The sequence below is a fragment of the Leucoraja erinacea genome, chromosome 28, assembly GCF_028641065.1.
Source record: "Leucoraja erinacea ecotype New England chromosome 28, Leri_hhj_1, whole genome shotgun sequence".
Classification (NCBI taxonomy): Eukaryota; Metazoa; Chordata; class Chondrichthyes; order Rajiformes; family Rajidae; genus Leucoraja; species Leucoraja erinaceus.
The window spans coordinates 21,469,124-21,490,296 of NC_073404.1; the positions used below are offsets into that span (position 1 = coordinate 21,469,124).

General features: G+C 42.7%; 2 protein-coding genes across 3 annotated transcripts in view; one reads left to right on the top strand and one right to left on the bottom strand.

Annotated features, from left to right (window-relative positions):
* The window catches only part of mtmr4 (myotubularin related protein 4), a 112,523-nt gene that overhangs the window by 73,368 nt on the left and 17,982 nt on the right, over positions 1 to 21,173 (bottom strand). The window contains exon 1 of one of the 2 annotated variants that reach the window (XM_055657999.1): positions 9,090 to 9,217. The exons of the other annotated variant lie outside the window; for it this stretch is intronic. The gene's annotated coding sequence lies outside the window, so the exon portion shown is untranslated. Of the gene's footprint in view, positions 1 to 9,089; positions 9,218 to 21,173 lie in introns of those variants that run through there. 2 annotated transcript variants of the gene reach the window in all.
* hpda (4-hydroxyphenylpyruvate dioxygenase a) overlaps positions 17,346 to 21,173 on the top strand; it is a 33,659-nt gene continuing 29,831 nt past the window's right edge. Inside the window, exon 1 of the mRNA XM_055658003.1 lies at positions 17,346 to 17,481. Within this exon, the coding sequence (XP_055513978.1) occupies positions 17,479 to 17,481 (3 nt within the window). The 5' untranslated portion in view covers positions 17,346 to 17,478. The remainder of the gene's footprint in view (positions 17,482 to 21,173) is intronic.

The following is a 21,173-nucleotide window of genomic DNA, read 5'->3' on the forward strand; positions in this document are numbered from 1 at the left end:
CAAGCAACTACGCCGGCTTATGCCTGGTGAAACAAGAGTATACTTGCAAAAGAAAATGTTTTCAATATTGAATACTCTGACGTTCTAACAATTCTTTACCCAAATCCATGAGGAAAAACAATAGCTATGGCAACATAAGCCTCACATCATTACATGAAAATTATAACATAATTATCATTTTATGTTTTTAAAGAAGTTGCATCCAGAATCACATTTATTTTCTTTTTATTACTTCCTTAATATAAACCTATCCGATTATTACCATTGCAGACTGACTAGGGCCCTACAGATTTGAAGCAGGATCTTATTATTCTGTATTTAAATCCTCTTGCATTTCCAATTGCTTGCTGAACCTGCATAACAACTTTCAGGGATTCTCGTGCAAAACACCCAGATTACTCTGTACCTCGACACCGGTGTCCTGCAAGGATGTGTTCTTAGTTCCCTACTAGAAAGGAGAGAGTATATCGGTATCTGTTCATCATTAGTTATTCATAAATAAGTAAAATAACATTGTTATGTGCTATTAAAGTTGCCTGGGATAAACAGGACGAAAAACGTTGGGAACTCCTGGACTAGGGGGCGGGGAGCACGGTCAGTGCTGAGAGGTACCAAGGAGACACGAGTGAGGGACCCATCTATGATGGGAGAGGGGAATACCCCGTTCCCTAAAGAATGAGGATATCTCGGATGTTCTTGTATGCAACACCTCATCTTGAGCGCATATGTGGCGTAGACAAATGAATTGGGAGTAGGGGATAGTTTTTGCAGGAAGCAGGGTGGGAAGAAGTGTAGTTGAGATAGTTCTGCGAGTCAGTGGGTTTGTAATAGACGTCAGTCTTAGCATTAATATCATCAATGATCTGTCATGGACCAACCACATTGATGCGACAGCCAAGGTGGCATCCAACGCCTCTACTTCGTGAGGAAACGGAGGAAATTCAGCATGTCTCCAGTTATTCTTATAAATTTCTCCAGATGCATAATTAGAAAGCATACTGTAGGTTGCATCATAGCTTAGTTAATGAACAGCTCTGCCCAAGACTGCAAAGAATGGCAGAGAGTTGTAGACGTAGCCCAGTCCAGCACGCAGACCATATATTCCAGCTACACTTCATGCTGCCTCAGAAAAGCAACCAACATAATCAAAGACTGGTACCACCCGCATCCAGCAGAAGGCACAGAAAGTTTAAAACCTTGCCTTAGGAACAGCTTCTTCCCCTCAGTTTCAGACTTCTGAACAGCCCTTCCATAAGATAGGATACTGTTCAATTCACCTCAACCCCTTTGCATTGGATGGTCTGTGGAACTGATGCGTTATAATGCCAAGTATATTCTGCACTTTGTATCTTCACCTTATCTATTGTACTCAAGTTTGACTTGATTGTATCTATGCTTGATATATCTGAGCTGTTGAATTGGATGTAAAACAAAGTTAGTAGTAACAAAATACCTAAACATCATTATATTTGGGGTGCTGAAAATAAAACCTTTTATCTGATTGGCAAAATATTATCAGAGATAAATAAGAGAAGTGCTGAAGGCAATGAAGTTATTAAATGTTTCGGAAAGAACTGGCGGCAATGTGGTGCAGCGGTAGAACTGCTGCCTTACAGCGCTCACAGCACCGGAGACCCGTGTTCGAGCATAACTACGAGTGCTGTTTGTATGTTCTCTCCGTGACCTGCGTGGGTTTTCTCCGAGATCTTCAACTTCCTCCCACACTCCAAAGACGTACAGGTTTGTAGGTTAATTGGCTTGCTATAAATGTAAATTGTCCCTAGTGTGTGTAGGATAGTGTTTGTGTGCATCGGATTGGTAGGCATAGACTCGGTGGGCCGAAGGGCCTATGTCCGCGCTGTATCTCTAAACTAAACTGCAGATGCTGGTTTAAATCGAAGATAGACACAAAATAAAGTTACCTTGCTCATCTGAATGTATAAAATAACTGAAGATCCTGGTTGACTCAGAATTCAGTTCCTTAATTATTCTCGACCTAACTTGCAAACAAGGTCCGTTTTTTACCGTCTTTTATCAGTCTCGTGGAATTTTGTGTGTAATTTATGTTCATTATTTAGTTTTTGTCTGTGTGTCTCTGCGCTTGCGATGCTGCTGCAATATTTTATTGTACCTGCACCTCACTGTACTTGTGCATGCAACAATACACTCGAGTTGATACCACTTGCAAAACATGTCACACGGCAAAATTATTACAATAGTCCTTTAAGAATATTTATACTCCCTTCTCATGATGCATTATCTCTTGTTATAATGTAGTTCAAAGCATCAGCCTGTATCTTCATTCAAGTCAATTAATTTTCACAAGTGTAAGATTGCGAACCTGGACAAGGAATATCTAAAAAAATTATATTCATGATAAATTATGCACATGTTAAACTTTTGCTCAGCTATTGATCACACTTTTATATATTAAAAAAACATGACTGGCGAAATTGGATGCTTTTTCCTTCATTAGCTTATCATTGTCTCAATTATAAAATCACATACTTAACAAGCTCAAGTAACAGAAACACACCAAGACCATAGAAATATCTTTCCTGTATTGCTCAGTGCCATGCCACCCAATGTATTTATCATTTGGAAGAATCAAATGACTTCACCGTCAAGGAAAGTAAACTTGGTCTGTTTTCTCTAGGCCAAATCTAGCACAATTAGAAACCTCAAATGATTAAAAAGCAATTGCTTCGTCAGAAACATGCAAGCTAAGAAAAACCAGAACAATGTTAAATTATTTGGGGAATTTCAGGTGGAGCACATCTGAATGAACAGAAATGCCTGGAGCTACAGAAACCAAAACCTATATTCTATAATCAAAAGACATAAACTCCAAGACCTGATGCACAATTCTTCCCCTATTCTAGAACCCATAGGACCACCTAAACGTCAGCATTGAGTAATGAAAAGAATGAATACCCATTATTCTTACTGGAGGTGTGTTATACGCTGCGATATCCTCCCCCGCCCACACCACTGATGGTTCAGCTTTAACAGTGTGCATGCGAGAAATTAAAATGTAGTTTTGCACTTCAACAATTAACAGAATTTTATCTAATTTCCTTTACAGTCCAGGTTAGATCATTTGCCAGGCAATTAAAAGTTAACAAGTGATCAGAATGGATGATAATTATTTCCAGCAAAGGTCTAGTCTGGAGAACTTGCATGAGTTCAAGAACAAGCTTCCATAAAGTTTCGCTGACAAATTTTGGCTGCACTTTGGGCAGCCTGAACAAAGTGAAAATACATTGTAACTGGGAAATAAGATATAATTGCAAAGAGAAAAAAAATACAAGGAATCAGTCGCTCTGTACATAATCTGCAATCTTTCTTCATTTAGATTCATACCAAGTGTACAACCTCACATTTTCCTACATTAAACTTTGTCAAGTTTTCGTTACTCACCTACCCATGGGTAGTCCACATGTCTCCACTGAAACATGTTGCCCACCTATTTCTATGTCAAACAAATATTTTGTCTGCTTCCACAGTTATTGATGTTAAAGCTATACCAAAAAAACAGTGGATAACCAGAGCATAGAGGAGCAGCTCTTTAAGCAATTAGTATACAAGAGAAAAATACTCGGCAAGCTATGGTCAACACAGTTAACCAACCCCCTGGATCTGATCACCAATGATCATTGGTTCATGAAACTCTCTCAATTATGGCAAGTTAAATTAAATTGCAAAACTGGGACTCAAAGAACTGGTGGTGCTTTAATATTGAAAGTGGAAGTGAAAACAACCTACGTGCCAGTTAGGTCAACATCAAAATGCCAAAAAATGCTTTTGTTACGTGAACTGTGATTCAGATTACTACCCCACCTGGTATTCAATCTAAAGGAGTACATTAAGCAAGACCAAGAGGCTGCAGTTTACTTCCCCATGATTATCAGTTACCAATAACCTGGCAAGAGAAATTATATACACAGGAGAATAAAAAATACCGGTGGAACTCGGCAGGTCAGGCAGCAACTGTGGAGGCAGAGGGATAAATAACATTTCGGGTTAAGACCCTGCATCAGGATTGAAATTGTAAAGGGGAGAAAACCAATATGAAGAGGCGAGGAGGAGAGCTGAGGAAGGAGCTGGCAGGCAATGTGAAATCAGACAGGGAGTGGGATGATGGGTATATGCTGCCAGGTACTACATATCCACAAGAAACTATAATTGAGAAACACCTGATCATTACAACATTCTTAAGTGCACACCTATTTTCAAAACCTATAATCTGGAAGAAAATTCAAAATGCTTCAATTTCAACAGTGTATACTCCTGGCCATAGTTTAAAGTGGCACTTAGATTAATTTTTAACTCTAGGCTCAGCGAACTTTGGTTTCATAATATGTTCAATCACTTCCACATTTAAGTTGATTGTAAGTGTATACCAATATTGCACAATTGTTTTAAGCCTATTCTACCAAGTACCTGAATGCCGGTCCCATCTCACAATTGAGGTGTCCATTTTGATTTTGGAGGTTTACAATAAAAATAATAGAATCATACCACTGGACACCATAAAGAACACTCCCCTTGAGACACAATATCCTCTTAACAATTCACAAAAATACCAAATCAACAAGTTGAGCAATTTAAGACGATCACTGGCTCTTCAAATATTAACACACTGGATTAGGCCATATAAGATTATTCAAGCTGTAATATTTAGATTACATGAAGCAACAACTGTTTGATATCCTCCTCACACTATGACTCACATTAACCAGGTAATCAAGTAATTATTAATAAAGTTTTCACATCACCTGCCAGATCCTTACTTTTAGAATAACAGTGTGTTGAAGATTAAAGGGATTATTGTCCCTTTGTTGACATATCAATAATGTCCCTTTTGGCAGATTTTTCTGAAGTATAGCTATGTCCCTAACAAGTACCAAGGGCAAACAAAAAAAAATCTTGATAACTAGTTTAAAAATAACACATATACCTTGCATAGAAACTTACAAAATTCTTAAGGGGCTGGACAGGCTAGATGCAGGAAGATTGTTCCCGATGTTGGGGAAGTCCAGGACAAGGGGTCACAGCTTAAGGATAAAGGGGAAATCTTTAAAACCGAGATGAGAAGAACTTTTTTCACACAGAGAGTGGTGAATCTCTGGAACTCTCTGCCACAGAGGGTAGTTGAGGCCAGTTCATTGGCTATATTTAAGAGGGAGTTAGACGTGGCCCTTGTGGCTAAGGGGATCAGGGGGTATGGAGAGAAGGCAGGTACGGGATACTGAGTTGGATGATCAGCCATGATCATATTGAATGGCGGTGCAGGCTCGAAGGGCCGAATGGCCTACTCCTGCACCTAATTTCTATGTTTCTATAATAAAGTACCAGTACTTCCAGCACTAGAAATCTAAAATTATGGTTCCTGCCATTTTAAATATACAACTCTAATAATATAGCATGCATCTTGCAACCAGGAGCAACCTGGCGGTCTTCAGCCTCCACCACTGCCAAGGCGAGGTCAAATGCAAACTAGAGAAACAGCACCTCATATTCTGCCTGGGTAGCCTATAATTTAATGTCATAAAGATTAATTTCTCCAATTCTGTGCATCTCCCCTACCCAGGTTCTTTCTTGCTCACCCTTTTACCAACATCAAACCCCATCAACCCCCTCCACCAGCTCCCACTCTCTCCTACTGGGTCCTCTCACCCCACTATTCCCATTAGCCTATCCCACTGACCTCCCTCATTCGGTATCATGCTTCACCTTCCTTTTCCCATCAGATTCCATCTATCACCTCCCGGCATTTGTCGTTACTACCCAGTTGACTGGCAATTAACTCCTCAGCTGGATCCACCTATCACTTGCCAGCTCTTGCTCAAATCCCCCTCATCTCATCTCCCTCTACTTTTTCAGCCCAGATGAAAGGTTCTGACCCAAATCATCATTCATTTCCTTCCACAAATACTGCCAGATGCATTGAAATGTTCCAGCTGATTACTTGTTGCTCCAGATTCCAGCATTGGCAATCCCTTATGTCTCAAGACAGTCTTCAAAGGTATTTATCTTTATGGGGATCTGCAAAAACAAGTATTCTGTAGTGTATTGTATTATTAGATCCCAAATCTTTTCTCCAATACTTAATTCTCTGATTTCAAAATTCTTAATAATCTTTGGTCAATATCAATCGCGAAAGCACCAACTGGGTCACACGCTTTTTGATGCAATACAGCAATATTGATAACTGCAAGTCTTGTGCATCATTTAAGTTCCAGAAAAATACATATATTTACAGAATCTTGATTCTGTGCAGTGATTCTGAATGCCTTCAACATAAAATGTAGTAGTGCATGGGGTGATGCACTGCTGTCTACTTGCCTGAATGGATACAACTGACATCCAACATGTTGCTTCCTCTATAATCTAAAACCTCAAAAATGTAGAAGTAAAAAGGCTTGAGAATGGATAGTTCATGACCTTCAGGTTGTCTAGCCAGCAACACCCATATCCCTTCCAAAAAATACCCATATCCCACACTCTTGTGGAATCTATAACAATAGATTTTTACATATACTACATGTAAATACGAGTCCACACCAACAATTTACCACTTGTTCACACTAGTCCCATGTTATCCCACTTTCTCATCCACATCAGATGCACTTTTTGCCCCCTCAGAGGCCAATTAACTTACAAAACGTGCATGTAATTGAGGGTACCACAGTGGTGTAGCAGTAGAGCCTCTGCTTTACAGCGGCAGAGACCTGGGCTCGATCTTGACTGCGGGTGCTTGTTTGTATGGAGTTTGTATGTTCTCATTGTGACCTGCGTGGGTTATATCCGAGACCGCCGGTTTCCTCCCACTCTCCAAAGACGTACAAGTTTGTAGGCTAATTGGCTTGGTTCAAATGTAAAATTGTATGTAGGGCAGTGTTAATGTGCGGGTATCATTGGTCGGCGCTGAACTGGTGGGCCAAAGGGCCTATTTCCACACTGTATCTAAACTGAACTAAATAAGCGAGAAAACCAGAGCAAGAAAGCGTAAATTCCACACTGACAGCGTCCAAAGTCAGTATCGAATCTGGGTCTCTGGCACTGAGAGGCAGCAGCTCTGCTAACTGCACCACCCTTAACACAATGTCTGACAAAGATCTGAACCCTGGACCCTCAGATTAAAAGTTTGATGCTCTATCGCCCAAGCAGCCCAGACTCGCCGCTGAGATGCCAGCCACAAAAAACTCTAGTACAATAGCATGGAATCCAGGAGGATCATCCAAGAAATACTCTAGAATTCCTATTACATTAATCCTCAAGCCGCGTTTACAATGCACATTCTGTACTCTGTACTGTATACTAAATCAGAGCGCAAAACATTAAATATTAAACTCTATGTAAACACATGCATATCATTAGATTACATTTTTACAGTCATAGAACCATGCAGCAGAGAATTGAGCCCTTTCAGCCCATCTCATCCATGCCGATTACAATGCACATTAGACTGCATCCTTCTATGCTTTTCCCAAGTACCTGTCCAAATATATTTTAAACATTTTAATTGAAACCACTCCTGTCACCTACTCTGGCAGCTTACTCCGGACAATTTCAACCTTGTGTGGAAAAATGTACCCCTTAAAACTCCAAGTTTGATGATTCCCCACTCTATCCAAGATAGTACTCTTCTGCCTCTGGCATCCAAGATGTTAACTCCTTTACAAAAATCAAAATACAATAGAGACTTGGCAGATGCCAGAAATCACAACAGGTCAGCATCTTGGAGACAGAAATAGGATTGACATTTGTCAAAGATTACAACTTCTTTCTCAATAGATGACGACTAAAATGTTGAGAATATTCAACAATATTTGATTTCTTACAATATCTGTATTATTATTCACTAGCCCAGGGTATCCAGGACGCTTTCAATCCACCTACAGTATACAAATTATTTTCAATATTTACTTTTCACACAATCCATCTCAAGATCGATCAATATTCTGACCAATGTAAACATTCACAATCAACATAACCAAAAAATAACTTTCAATTCCAGATATTCAAGTAGAAGTCGAACGTGTTACCTGATCATTAGACCAAGCCTCTTGGTATCAATCCAGAGACTCATCCACTATGCCATCAAAGTCTACATTCTTCTTCTCCCCTCCCTCCCACCCATTCTCAGACTGCCTCTGCCAACTATTTACCCTCCACAAAAATGACAAAGTGCTGGAGTAACCCAGCAGGTCAGACAGTCAGCATCTCTGGAGAACATGGGTAGGTGACGTTTCGGGGCTATCCCCGAGTCTGAAGAATGGTCCCGACTCAAAATGTCACCTATTCATGTTCTGCAGAGATGCTGCCTGACCCGCTGAGTTAAAAGGCACAACGTGCTGGAGAATTTGTAAACCAACATATGCACATTTACCCTTCACTACTAGCTCTCCCATTTTACTTTCCCACTTCCAATCCACTATTTGCTCTTTCCTCTCACGCCCCCAACCCATTCTCGTCCATTTTACCTAGTGCATACGAAATGTGTAGGAAGAAACTGCAGATACTGGTTTGCACCGAAGATAAGACACAAAATGCTGGAGTAACTCAGCGGGACAGGCAACATCTCGGGAGAGAAGGAATGGGTGACGTTTCGGGCCGAGACAGATAATTTAGTTCTGTGCAGACCTCACTATTAGCTACTCTCTCCAACGTTTGCCCCTATTTAACTCCATCTACTTTAATTACTCGTTCCTCTTCCCGCCCACCCACATTCATACCCAAAATAGACACAACATACCAGAGTAACAGCGGGACACGCAGCATCTCTGGAGAGAAGGGATGGTACCGTCTCGACCCGAAACGTCACCCATACCTTCTCTCCAGAGATGCTGCCTGTCCCGTTGAGTTACTCCAACATTTTGAGTCTATCTTCGGTGTAAACCAGCACCTACAGTTCCTTCCTACCCACGCCCCCGTTTATTCTCCTTCTCCGCCTCCCCTCTTGCGCTGTTTACTTTCTCCACCCCCCCACATTATTTTTCGTTTCCGCCCGAGCCTCGGTGGATCTCCCCGCCGTCAGTGTATTGTATTGCATTACATTGCATCGCCCTGTTCGTGTTACTCACAGTTTCCACCTTCCCCCCAAGGCCCCGCTTCGTTCCTCGCAGCGACACAACATGGCGATGGGCGCCAACGCACCAATCAGCCCCGGCGCCGCCTCCCGCCAATCACCATCAAGACCGTCGCGCCTCCCGCTAGGCCAATCAGGAGCCACAAATCGGGACGCCCACCTCCAATTGGTCAGCGGAACGGCTGCCGCTCCATTCTCACCAATCGGGAGGTGCAACGGCTACCCGCTCATTTGTGATTGGCCGTTTCCGTGACCAATCGAGATTATGCTGCGCAGTTGCCATCCAATCGGAATAAACAGCGCGGCAAGGTGTAGCCAATCAAATGCGGCGAGGCCGCCACCTGCTGGTGACGATGAGTCATACATCGCTGCCCTCAAAGTGCGAGGCAGTTCTCAGCTGAGCGTCACTTAACGTGCTGGAGTAACTCAGCGGGTCAGACCAAAGATGAGTCAGCCAGCATGCCTGGAGACCACAGGATCTGCAGAGAAGTATTTGCACTGCTCTTTTATTAACCTTTGCATATATATATATATATATATATATTTTTTTTTTTTTTTTCCTCTGAATAAAGTTTTATTTTGAAAAAATTCTTTGCTGTTGTGTTATGTTTTATATATTTTATTCTGAATAAAGATTTTTTTTTTAAAATACGTTTTTAAAAAGCATGCTTGAAGAAGAAAATAGATAGGTGACGTTTCGGATCGGGACTCCTTCAGACTGATTGCATGGGGTGGAGTTCTCGGGTTGTTCAGTACACTACAAAGTTAGTTACTCACTTGTGGATACATAAGAGACTGCAGATGCTGGAATTTTGAGCATAAAACAATAAACGAACGGCTGAAGGAATGTAGCGGGCCAAGTCGTAACTGTGGAGGCGAATGAAGTAGGGGCCAGATCTTAGTAGAGGGTCCGATGCCGGCCCTATTACTGTTTGTCATCTACATTAATTATTTGGATGAGAACATACAGAGCAAGATTAGCAAGTTTGCTGATGATACAAAAGTAGGTGGTTTTGCAGAAAGTGAAGATGGTTGTAAAAATTTGCTGCAGGATCTTGATCGATTGGCCAGGTGGGCTGAGGAATGGTTGATGGAATTTAATGCAGAGAAATGTGGGATGTTGCATTTTGGGACTTCTAACAAGGGCAGGATCTACACAGTGAAAGGCAGGCCTCTGAAGAGTGATGTGGAGCAGAGGGATCTAGCAGTGCAGGTGTATGGCTCCTTGAAGGTCGGGTTGCAGGTAGATAAGGTGTTCAAAAAGGCTTTTGGCACATTGGCCTTCATCAGTCAGAGTATTGAGTATAGAAGTTGGGAGGTCATGTTGCAGTTGTATAAGATGTTGGTAAGACTGCATTTAGAGTGTAGGACAGAACTGCAGATGCTGGTTTAAATCGAAGGTAGACACAAAATACTGGAGTAACTCGGCAGGACAGACAGCATCTCTGGAGAGAAGGAATGGGTGACATTTTGAGTCAAGACAGAAGAAGGTGCTTGACCCGAAACCACCCATTCCTTCTCTCCAGAGATGCTGCCTGTCCCGTTGAGTTACTCCAACATTTTGTGTCTACCACATTTAGAGTATTGTGTTCAGTTCTGGGCACAATGTTATAGGAAAGATATTGTCAAGCTTGAAAAGGTTCAGAGAAGATTTACGAGGATGTTGCCAGGACTAGAGGGTCTGACCTATAGGAAGAGGCTGTGTAGGCTGGGTTTCTATTCCTTGTAGTGCAGGAGGATAAGGGGTTTGCTGCTTCTTCTTCTTCTTGCGAATGAAACATAAACCAAAGGTATAGTTAGATCTCAAGATGAGTGGTGATCTTATAGAGGTGTATAAAATCATGAGAGGAATAGATCGGGTAGATGCACAAAGTCTCTTGCCCAGAGTTGAGGAATCGAGGATCAGCGGACATAGGCTTAAGGTGAAGGGGAAACGATTTAATCGGAATCTGAGGGGTATGGTACGAGCTGCCAGGGGAGGTACGGTAGATGAGGCAGGCACTATTGCAATGTTTAAGAAACATTTGGACAGGTACATGGATAGGCCAAGTTTTGGAGGGATATGGACCAAACGCAGGCATGTGGGACTAGTGTAGCTGGGACATGTTGACCGGTGTGGGCAAGTTGGGCCGAAGGGCCTACTTCCACACTGTATCACTCTATGACTATGACTCTGTCTAACCTGAAAGGACTGTCGGGGTCCCTGGATGGAGTCGAACGAGAAGGTATAAAGACAGGTGTTGCATCTCCTGTGGATGCAACACCGACTATGTCCCGTACCTCCACAGAGACTGCTTGCCCTGGCAAGTTCCCAAGCAGTTTGGTTTTGCACACTTAGAGTTGGAATTATGTCCATGCATACTTCGCCACAACATTTTAAACAAAAAATCATTTTTGCATCTTCTATGTTTTCGACAAAATAGTGAGATCTCATTGAGTAAGCAATGAGTTTTTTATCCAAAACTCAAATTACTGTAGTCAGGCAGCACCTCTGGAGAGCATTGATAGGTAACATTTCAGGGCGGGACACCGAGTTTGTAGATCTGATGTTCATTAACTATACCCAGACAGGGGAGTACGGTACATGTCCAATTCTTGTCGAGCACTGACACCTATTGGACCTTTTAGGACAAGTGTGCTTTATTTTTATACATTGAACAAAATGATGTAAACGTATAAAGTGCTGGAGTAACTCAGCAGGTCAGGCAGCATCTCTGGAGAACATGGATTGGTGACGATTCGGGTCAGGACATAAATGCATGATTCTTCGATCGCCTTGAACATTTTGATCAGCGGCATTGGTGGCAGAAAGGGCAGTGTGGGATTGGCTTTGCCTCCAGCATATGCGACAATGACAGGCCAGTGGAGGTACCTCCACTGCAATATCACGAGTTTTGCTTCCATTCATTTGGGGCAGGTCAGAAAATGAAGCCTCGAGAAATACAACTGAACAGATTTCACAACATTAGCATAAGAGAGACTTGACAAAGACTTGGCAGAGGTCAAGAAGGATAAGTGGCTCATAAGACTTGATGGAAACTACACTCTGGCCCACCAGGGTTCCTGCATTACTTTCCAAATCATTGGACCCCCGCTCTTATTTGCCTTGTTTCCCATGCTCTCAATGTTCTGGTTTCCGCACTCCTGTGCTACTCACAGGGGCCCCATTTCCAGGCTCTTCTAACTGAGTTGGATCTCACTTCTTGCGATCCTTTTAAACTTTAATGGGTAATTATAATACAATGCACCATCTCAAACATATAAATTAAATTGTGTTAGCATGGCAATATTGAATAACATTCAATAGTCTGGAAATTTGCCAGTCCAGAACCTCCATAAATTGGAGCGTGCAGGATTATTGGAATTTATTGTGATCCTCCAAGTGAATCAGCAATGAATGTGCATTTCCTCCAATCTAGTTTACCGCATTCTGTGTTCACCAAGTTGTGTATTTAGGCTTGTAGAAATGTGTTTTTATTGCAAATCATATTTAATACTTTAATTGGTAGTCTTTACCGGATTACTGCCAGACCATATAATGGAGTTTTCCAATCTACCCCTAGCAACCTAGTTCTCACTCATGGCAGTTTAGACTGAAAACCTTGGTTTCATAATGAAATATATTTCTTTAAATTGAAATGTGAAATTTCATTATATATAGTCACGCTTTCCTTGGGACCCTTGTAACATATTATTTGATCTAAATAAGCTAGTTTAGTAAAACTAGCTTGTAAAGACCCTTCCGACCTACATCTAAGACACCACCAATAACTTTTAATACTTAATCATCTTTAGCATGAGCAACCAGTCTTTTATACTTCAATTTCCCATCAGGAAGGCCTCATGGCCCTCCCATTCTTCCTTGAAACCCCATCAGTTTCCCTGAACTACCATTCTCCTCCACCTGTCGGAACTTGTCCTCACCTTTAACAATTTACCTATTGACTTCTTTCACTTTCTTCATCCAAGGTCAAGGGCACTTGCAATGGTCCCGGCAATGTCTGTATTTTTATTGGTTACGTTGAACCCTCGTTCCAAACATACACTGGCACCAACTCTTTCTCCACTATATGAACAACCACTATCGGGCTGCCTCCTGCACTTATTATATTTTATTTCATCAACTTTATCCCCTAACCACCCTACCAACAAATTCACCTGGACTATCTCCAACACCTCTCTCACCTTTCAAGATCTCTCTGTCTCCATCACACAGGATAAACTATCGACTGACATCTACTGCAGACACACTGACTCCCACATCTACCTTGACAAAACCTCCTCCCACTTTTGCCTTACGCAAGGATTTATTGTCAATTACTCCTTTACTCTCAATTGCTCCATCTCCACCACTCCTGCTCCCAAGATGAAGTTTTTAATTCTAAGACATCCTAGCTGACCTTTCTTCGGTAAATGTGGTGTCTGCTCTGCTCTTGTGCCTCCTCAGTGTCCCACTGGTCTGATGTCACCTTCTCCTTGCCCCAGCTGGAACTAGGATTCAAGATTCAATTTAATTGTCATTTGGACCCCTTGAGGTCCAAACGAAATGCCGTTTCTGCAGCCATACATTCCAAACAAATAGACCCAAGACACAACATAATTTACATAAACATCCATCACATCGCTGTGATGAAGGCAAAAAAAACTTATCTCTCCACTGAACTCTCCCCCCTCCCCCCCTCGATGTCAGAGTGGAAAGTCAAAGCCCCCGGCTGGCGATGTCGATTGTCCCGCGGCCATTAAAGCCACGCCGGGTGGTGCGAGGTCGCACACCGGGTCTTGATGTTAGAGCCCCCGGCGTGCGCTTGCAGAGTCCCGCGGCCATTCCAAGTCGCGCGGGGCGGTGATGTCAGGCCCCGCTCCAGGAGCTCTTCAACCGCGCAACTCGGGCGGGAGAAGTCGCCGTTGCGAGAGCCCTGAAAAGCGGTCTTCCTCCAGTGACCCGCGGTCTCCCGGTGCCGCCGTCCGCCAGACCCGCAGTTGCAGCCTCCGAATCTCCGGAGGTCGGGCCGCAGCAGCAGCAGCAGCAGCAGTGCTGAAAACCACCGGTTCCACCCGCTCTGGAACTCGGCCAGCTCCGCGACGGTGAATCGTCGTGACCAAGTCCCCGGTCTTCTCCTGTTAGGCCGCTCCTCGTTGCAGCCCCAACTTGTAACGGAGACCCGACAGAAAAGGTTTGGTCTCCCGTGCAGGTAGTAAAATTTAAAAGTTAAAGACCCTTCCCCCCCACCCCATCTAACACACACACCAATAACACAAAAATAACAAAAACTACATAGAAACATAGACAAAAAAATCATAAAAAGCGGACGGGCTGCAGAGGCCAGTCTGCTATAGTCGCGCCGTACCATTGGAGAAACTCCAGGGATTTGCCCTGATTCTCACCTTTTACCCCACCAACTTCCACATGCAACACATAATTCTCTGACATTTCTGCCACCTTTAATGTGATCCCAGTATCAGTCACATCTCTCATCCTCGCCGCTTTTCACATTTCTTAGAGACCTTCATCTGCAACTCCTTGGTCCGCATCCGGTAGGCGGCGCGGCTCTGGCCAGCAGCGGCCTCTGCAGCCTGTCCGCGTTTTTTATTATTTTTGTCTGTGTTTTTATGTAGGTTTGTTATTTTTTGTTGGGGTGTACACTGGGGGGGCGGGGGTGGGGTGGGAGGGGGGGGGGAACTTTTTGAATCTCAACCTGCACTGGAGACCTGCCTTTTGCACTTATTATATTTTATTTCAGTCGTCGTTTGAGGCCGCAACTAGGAGCCACCCTACAACAGGAATTCACCGGGGACTCAGGTGTTCCTCACCGTTGCCGTCGCGGACCTGGCCGAGATCTCTCTGGAGGTCGCTGCATCACATGGATAAACTATCGCTGCTGCTCTGCTGCCAGAGAGTCGGAGGCTCTCTACAGGTCTGTGGACGACGGCGCCGGGAGCCCACGGCTCCCTGGGGGGGGAGACCGCTTTTCGGGGCTTCTGCGGCGCGCGACTTCTCCCGCCCGATTTGCGGGGTCGAAGAGCTCCTGGAGCGGGGCCTGCACTACTGCCCCACGCGGCTCCCAAGATGAAGTTTTTGCGAGCGCACACCGGGGGCTCCAACATAAAGACCCGGTGTGCGACCTGCACCACCCGGCGTGGCTTTAATGTCCCGCGGGACAATCGCCATCGCCAGCCGGGGGCTATGACTTTCCTCTGACATCGGGGCTGGGGGGGGATTTGCAGTGAGAGAGAAGTTTATTTGGCCTTCCATCACAGCTATGTGATGGATGTTTATGTTAAATGTAATTATTGTTGTGTCTGGGGTCTATGTGTATGTAATGTATGGCTGCAGAAACGGCATTTCGTTTGGACCTCCAGGGGTCCAAATGACAATTAAATTGACTCTGACTCTGACTCTGACTTTGTTTGCATCTTCCCACCTATCGTGCTGCCTCCCTAAGTACTTTCCCCTGCAACTGCTGTGATGTAACAGCTCTCCCTACACCCCTCTCTCTCTTTTCCTTCCAGGGACCTTAGCAATCTTTCCAGGTGAGACAGAGGTTTAGATGTACCTCTTTGAATTTTGTCTACTGCATTTGTTGCTCCTGATGTGACTTCCTATACATCAGCAAGACCTAACGTATACTTGGTGACCATTTTGCTGAACATGCACTCCATCTGCCGAGGCCTGCTGAAGCTCCTGGTTGCTGATCATTTAACTCCCCTTTACATTCCCATACTGACTCTTCTGTCCTGGGCCTCTACTGTCCAAGAGAGGCCACATGCAACCTGGAGGGATAGCACCTCATCCTGGTGTGCACATATTTCTCTCATCATCTCCCACCCATCCCAGTTCCTTCTTCATACACTCATCTCCCATTGCCAAGTCCCATATTTCCTTAGCAAGTTAGGTGGGAACAATATTTTCAAAACTGTATAATGCATGCTGTATTGACTTTATTTAACACAGCAGAGCTCCTGAAATTTTCACAACGGCAAACATTTTCCTTAAATGAATTTGATTTTCCACACATTTACTGTGCATCCACTCTCATCTCCACTCCTTCATATTACAATAATCTAATTCCATTTTATGTAACATTTTTCACTGGAGTTATCACCAGACATCAGACATGATTCAGTGGTAGATAGACACAAAAACCTGGAGAAGACACAAAAACCTGAAGTTCAGTCTGATGAAGGATCTTGACCCAGAAACGTCACCTATTCCTTTTCTCCACAGATGCTGTCTGACCCGCTGAGCTACTCCAGCTTTTTGTGTCTATCCTCGGTTTATACCAGCATCTGCTGTTCCTTCCCACACACGATTCAGTGGTAACTCTCTTACCTATAAGACAGTTATGGTGTCAAGCACCACTCTAGTATGTAATTTGGGCTGGTAAATAAATTGATGGTGTATTTCAGTAATGAGATGCTGCTTTTGAAATGGTATTGAGAATCCCAAAACACTTTAAAATGAGCAGCTGAGTTCTTCTGCCATGGATAACATTATCCCTCAGCAAATAACAATTCAAGAGATTAACTGGTCAGCATTTAGTTGCTGTGTTGGCTTCTTTACTATATTGAGAATGGCTATAATTTTCTGCACAGCAATCGTGACTGCACTTTCAAAGTTGCCTGCAAAGCACTGTAAAGATATTTAAAATGCAGGTTCTTTCTTCTATCTTTATTATGTGGCTGTCAGCAAACACATTGTGGAAATGTTGTGGAGTAAAAATGATATGAAGAGCAACAGCACTTTGAATTTGAATTTGAATTTAGATATTCCAGTTTTGGCTTCAAACTGGGTTGGATTTACTTTTATTTGTACATTCAATGAAATCGAACATTTTTGCATGGCTGTGAATGATGCATGAAACATTTAACATCATTGTACAGAATATTGCTTTCTCACGACTAACAGGTGTACAAATGCTATGTCATGTTCCCAATTTATTGCATTTAATCCTGCTGGGAAAAGGGGAATTGTGTAAGGAAAGGAAAACAGACCAGAACCCCTGTTCATACTGAAGGTAGGTGAACAAAAAGGAATGTAATCGGAATGATAGTAGAAATCTGTGATTCTGCCCTCCAGTACAGTTAACTGCATAAGATGAGAAAAATACTTATTTTTCAGATTATGATGCACTGTTCTGTCATTTTCTTATTACTGATTAACACACATTGGTACAAACTCCAAGAACTGTGCCTATTAGCATAAGATAGCCTCAAAATGTAACTGAATTCTATTTGGAAATATGGGGAGGAGCAAAGGGTGGATTTGCAGCAACCAGTAAGGTGCAGTGCTGTTATCCACCCAAATGTGAGTATTTATAAGACTGAGTTAGGTGGATATTTGGCTTCTGAAAATTTCCTGAAGTGGAACTTAACACTGTTTCATCATGGTGAGTACTGTGATAAAAAGTCGTGCAAATATTTCTTTTCGCAGACCGTTATGGTAGCTGTGTATGCCAGAATTGTACTGAAACAATCTCACATCATGTTGCATTACATCGGGGCAAATAGCCATAGAATTTAGAATTTGCCATCGATGGTGGTAGTGGTGGAGGGATGTTATTCTATCTGGAGGTCTGTGACCAGAGGTATTCAGTAGGCATCAGATCTGTGGCCTCTGATGTCTGTGATATATATAAATGATTTGGGCTGATTAATAAGTTGGCAGATAACACAAAAAATTGCAGAGATGTGGAGAGTGCGTAAAATTGGCAAAAGATGCAGCAGGATATAGACCAGTTGGAAAGATGGGCAGAGAAACGGAAGACAGAGTTTAATCCAGACAAGTGCTAGATGGTGGACTTTGGGAAGTCAAATATGTGGAATATATACAGAAAAAATATATGATCATTTATGCACAGATGGATCTTGCAGTGCAAGCCCACAGCTTCATAAAAGTGGCAATACAAGTATATAATGTAGGGTGGTAAAGAATAGGTACAGCACATTGTCTTCATTGAACGGGTGGTTGAATAAAATAGTTGGGAACTCTTGTTGTAGATTTATATAATGTTGGTTAGGTCACATGTGGAGTATTGTGTGCATTTCTAGTCACCACATTACAGGAAATGTGTGGAGGCTTCGAAGAGGGTGCAGAACAGGTACACTAGGTTGCTACCTGGTTTAGAGAGCATTAGCTATACTGAGCAGTTGAAAAAACTTGGATTATCTTCACTGGAGCATAGGGGGCTGTGGGGTGGCCTGATATGTATATACAATTTTGAGATGCATAGATATGATAAATAGTCAGTCTTTTTCGAGAGGGTTGAGCTTTTAGGTAAGTGGGATAAGGATTTAAGGAGATTTAAGAAGGAAGTATTTTACACGGTGAGTGGCATATCTGGAGAGTGACAAGCTGGGGAGTTGGCAGGAATGCAGGGATAGAGGTCATATGTAGGTAGATGTGCGGTTTAAATTGGCATCATGGTCAAAAAAGGCATGGTGGGCTGAAGGGCCTGAAGGGTTAGCGTGCTGTACCGTTCTATGTTTTATGAAATGGTCGTAGAATGTTGCAATATTCAATCTATTCCATGGAAGCAGTTATTCCAAGAAAGGGTCTCAGAGATTGTTTAATTAAAAACTCGTTGTTTCACGGAATGACACAAGGTGGATGGAGCAAATGGTGGTTTGAACCATTTTAGCTCAGTTTAATTTAAAGACATAGAGTGGAAACACCGAGTCCATGAAAGACCAGCGATCACCCATGCACTAATTCTATCCTACACACTAGATTCTTGCAAAGACAAAGTAATTGTGACAGCGTGGGTTTCCCCAATGTGCCTCAGCCCCAGCCTCACCCCCCTTGGTCTCAGAGTCCCATAGGATTTTGAAAGGTCATCCAGATGATGGGTTAATTGAGGTAGATAGGGAAAATTACCAAAAGCTCTGAAATGAGGACAGTTAGAGCATTGGAGGCATAAACAAAGGAACATCAACATGAGATAAGAAGGAAAATAGAAATCAGTGAGTGAACAAGGAAAATGATACAGATGGAGAAACAAGGAACTGCAAATGTTAGAATCTTGAGCTAAACAAAAATTGCTGGAGGAATTCAACATGTCACGCAGCAGAACTGAAAGATGTGGATAGGCGACCTTTTGGGTTAGGACCCTTCCTCAGCCTGTTTCTCCATGTCCTCCAGAGACGCTACCTGACTGAGATCCTCCAGCAATTTGTTATTTGCTCAGGACATGGATGGAAAATCGCACTCAAAGGTGGAGGAGAACATCTTTGAGATTGGCATCTCTGGAAGAGAAACAGAAGTGACTTTCAATGAAAATTTAAAAAAAACTGCAGATGTTGAAAATCTGAAATAAAGCAGAAAATGCTGGAAACATTCAGCACGTGAGGAGGCATTTATTGGAAGAGAAACAGTGTTAACGTTTCAGGTCAATGGCCTGAAATGACCTTTTAAAACTCTCCTCAGCAGGCAAGCATGTACAATAAATATCACCCATAATATCCTGTTCATTTATAATCCATAATTGCAGCCTTTCTCATCTGGAGTATGTTGAGAAATCTTCCTGGAGATGATCAAATAAGCAACTTGTGTAGCGCAATCAACAGGTAGGTATAAGGGCAACAGATATGTTTGCAGATGTATAAATCAGTTATAACATGGATCAGGCAGGATAGAAGTAGGGACTCCAATAGGCAATTGTCACCAAGGTAAAACAAAGGTGTAAACATCTGCAGGATATTCAGTATTATGCCAGGAATTCATCCCACTGATATCTAGCTGGTTTATTAATTTGACTGGAAAAGAATGGACATGGAGGAGGAGAGTAAGTTACTTTTTAAATAGTTTGAATTAACTCTAGTGTATTTGACCTTTTTGGGTGTATTAGAACAGAATATAGAACACTCTGAGAAAAAATGTTTTGACTGTCTATGCCTGTCCTAATTTTACATACCGTTACTTCTATCAAGACTGCCCTCAACCTCTGACTTTCCAGGGAAAACAATCCAAGTTTGCACAACCTCACCTTGTAGCTGAAACCCTCTAATCCAGGCAGCATTCTGGTAAAACGCATTTGGACCCTCTCCAAAGCCCTCCACATCTTTCCGGTAATGGGGCGATCAGAACTGCATGCAACACTCGAAGTGCGGCCTAACCAAAGTCCTATGGAGCTGCATCATAACTTCCTGACTGATATTGAATGACCCTAGCAATGAAGACAACACACGATATGCCTCATTAACCATCCTATTTATTTGTGTTGCCACCTTTAATGAGCTATGAACTTCCCTCTTCTACATCACTGCCATTAACTAAATACTCTCTCTTTACATTCAACCTCCCAAAGTGCAGTACCTCACATTCAGGTTAAACTTCATCTGCCATTTCTCCTCCCATTTTTGCAGCTGGTCTGTATCCCACTGTATCTTCTGACAGCATTCCTTGCTGTCTCCATCTCCTTCAATTTTGGTGTCATCAACAAATCTACACATGAACCCACCTGCCTTTATGTCCAAAGTCCCAGGTCACAGACCTCGAGCCAGAGTATCTAGCTTCCATCAAAAACCTTCTGTCTTCAGCCAATAGTGAGATCATCAAGTCATTATGAATCCCATAAATCTTAATCTTCTGGATCAGCCTACCATGACGGTCATTATCAAGAGCCTTAATAAAATTCATGTATACAACATCCACTGGCCTACCATCATCAACCTTCATCACCTCATCAAAAGTTCTATCTAGTTAGTGAGACACAGCCTGCTGTGTACAAAGCCATGCTGGCTATCTGTAACTGGCCCATTCTCTTTCAAATGGGAGTAAATCCTACCTGGAAGAATTCTCTCCAATAGTTTTCCTATCATGTGAGGCTCACCGGCCTATGGTCCCTGGATTCTCTGTACTTCCTTTCTTAAACAAAGGAGTAACATTGGCCACTCTCCAGTACTTAGGGACCTCGTCTGTGACTAACAAAGCTCCCCTTCAAGGCACCCGCAATCTCCTCTCTTGGTTCCTCAATAACCTGGGTACAGTGATATGTTAATGTAAAAATGCAAACTAGTTATACTTTTATAAGATTAGCTATGTCCATAAAAATGCTACCAATCCTCTGTTAGGAGACAGCAA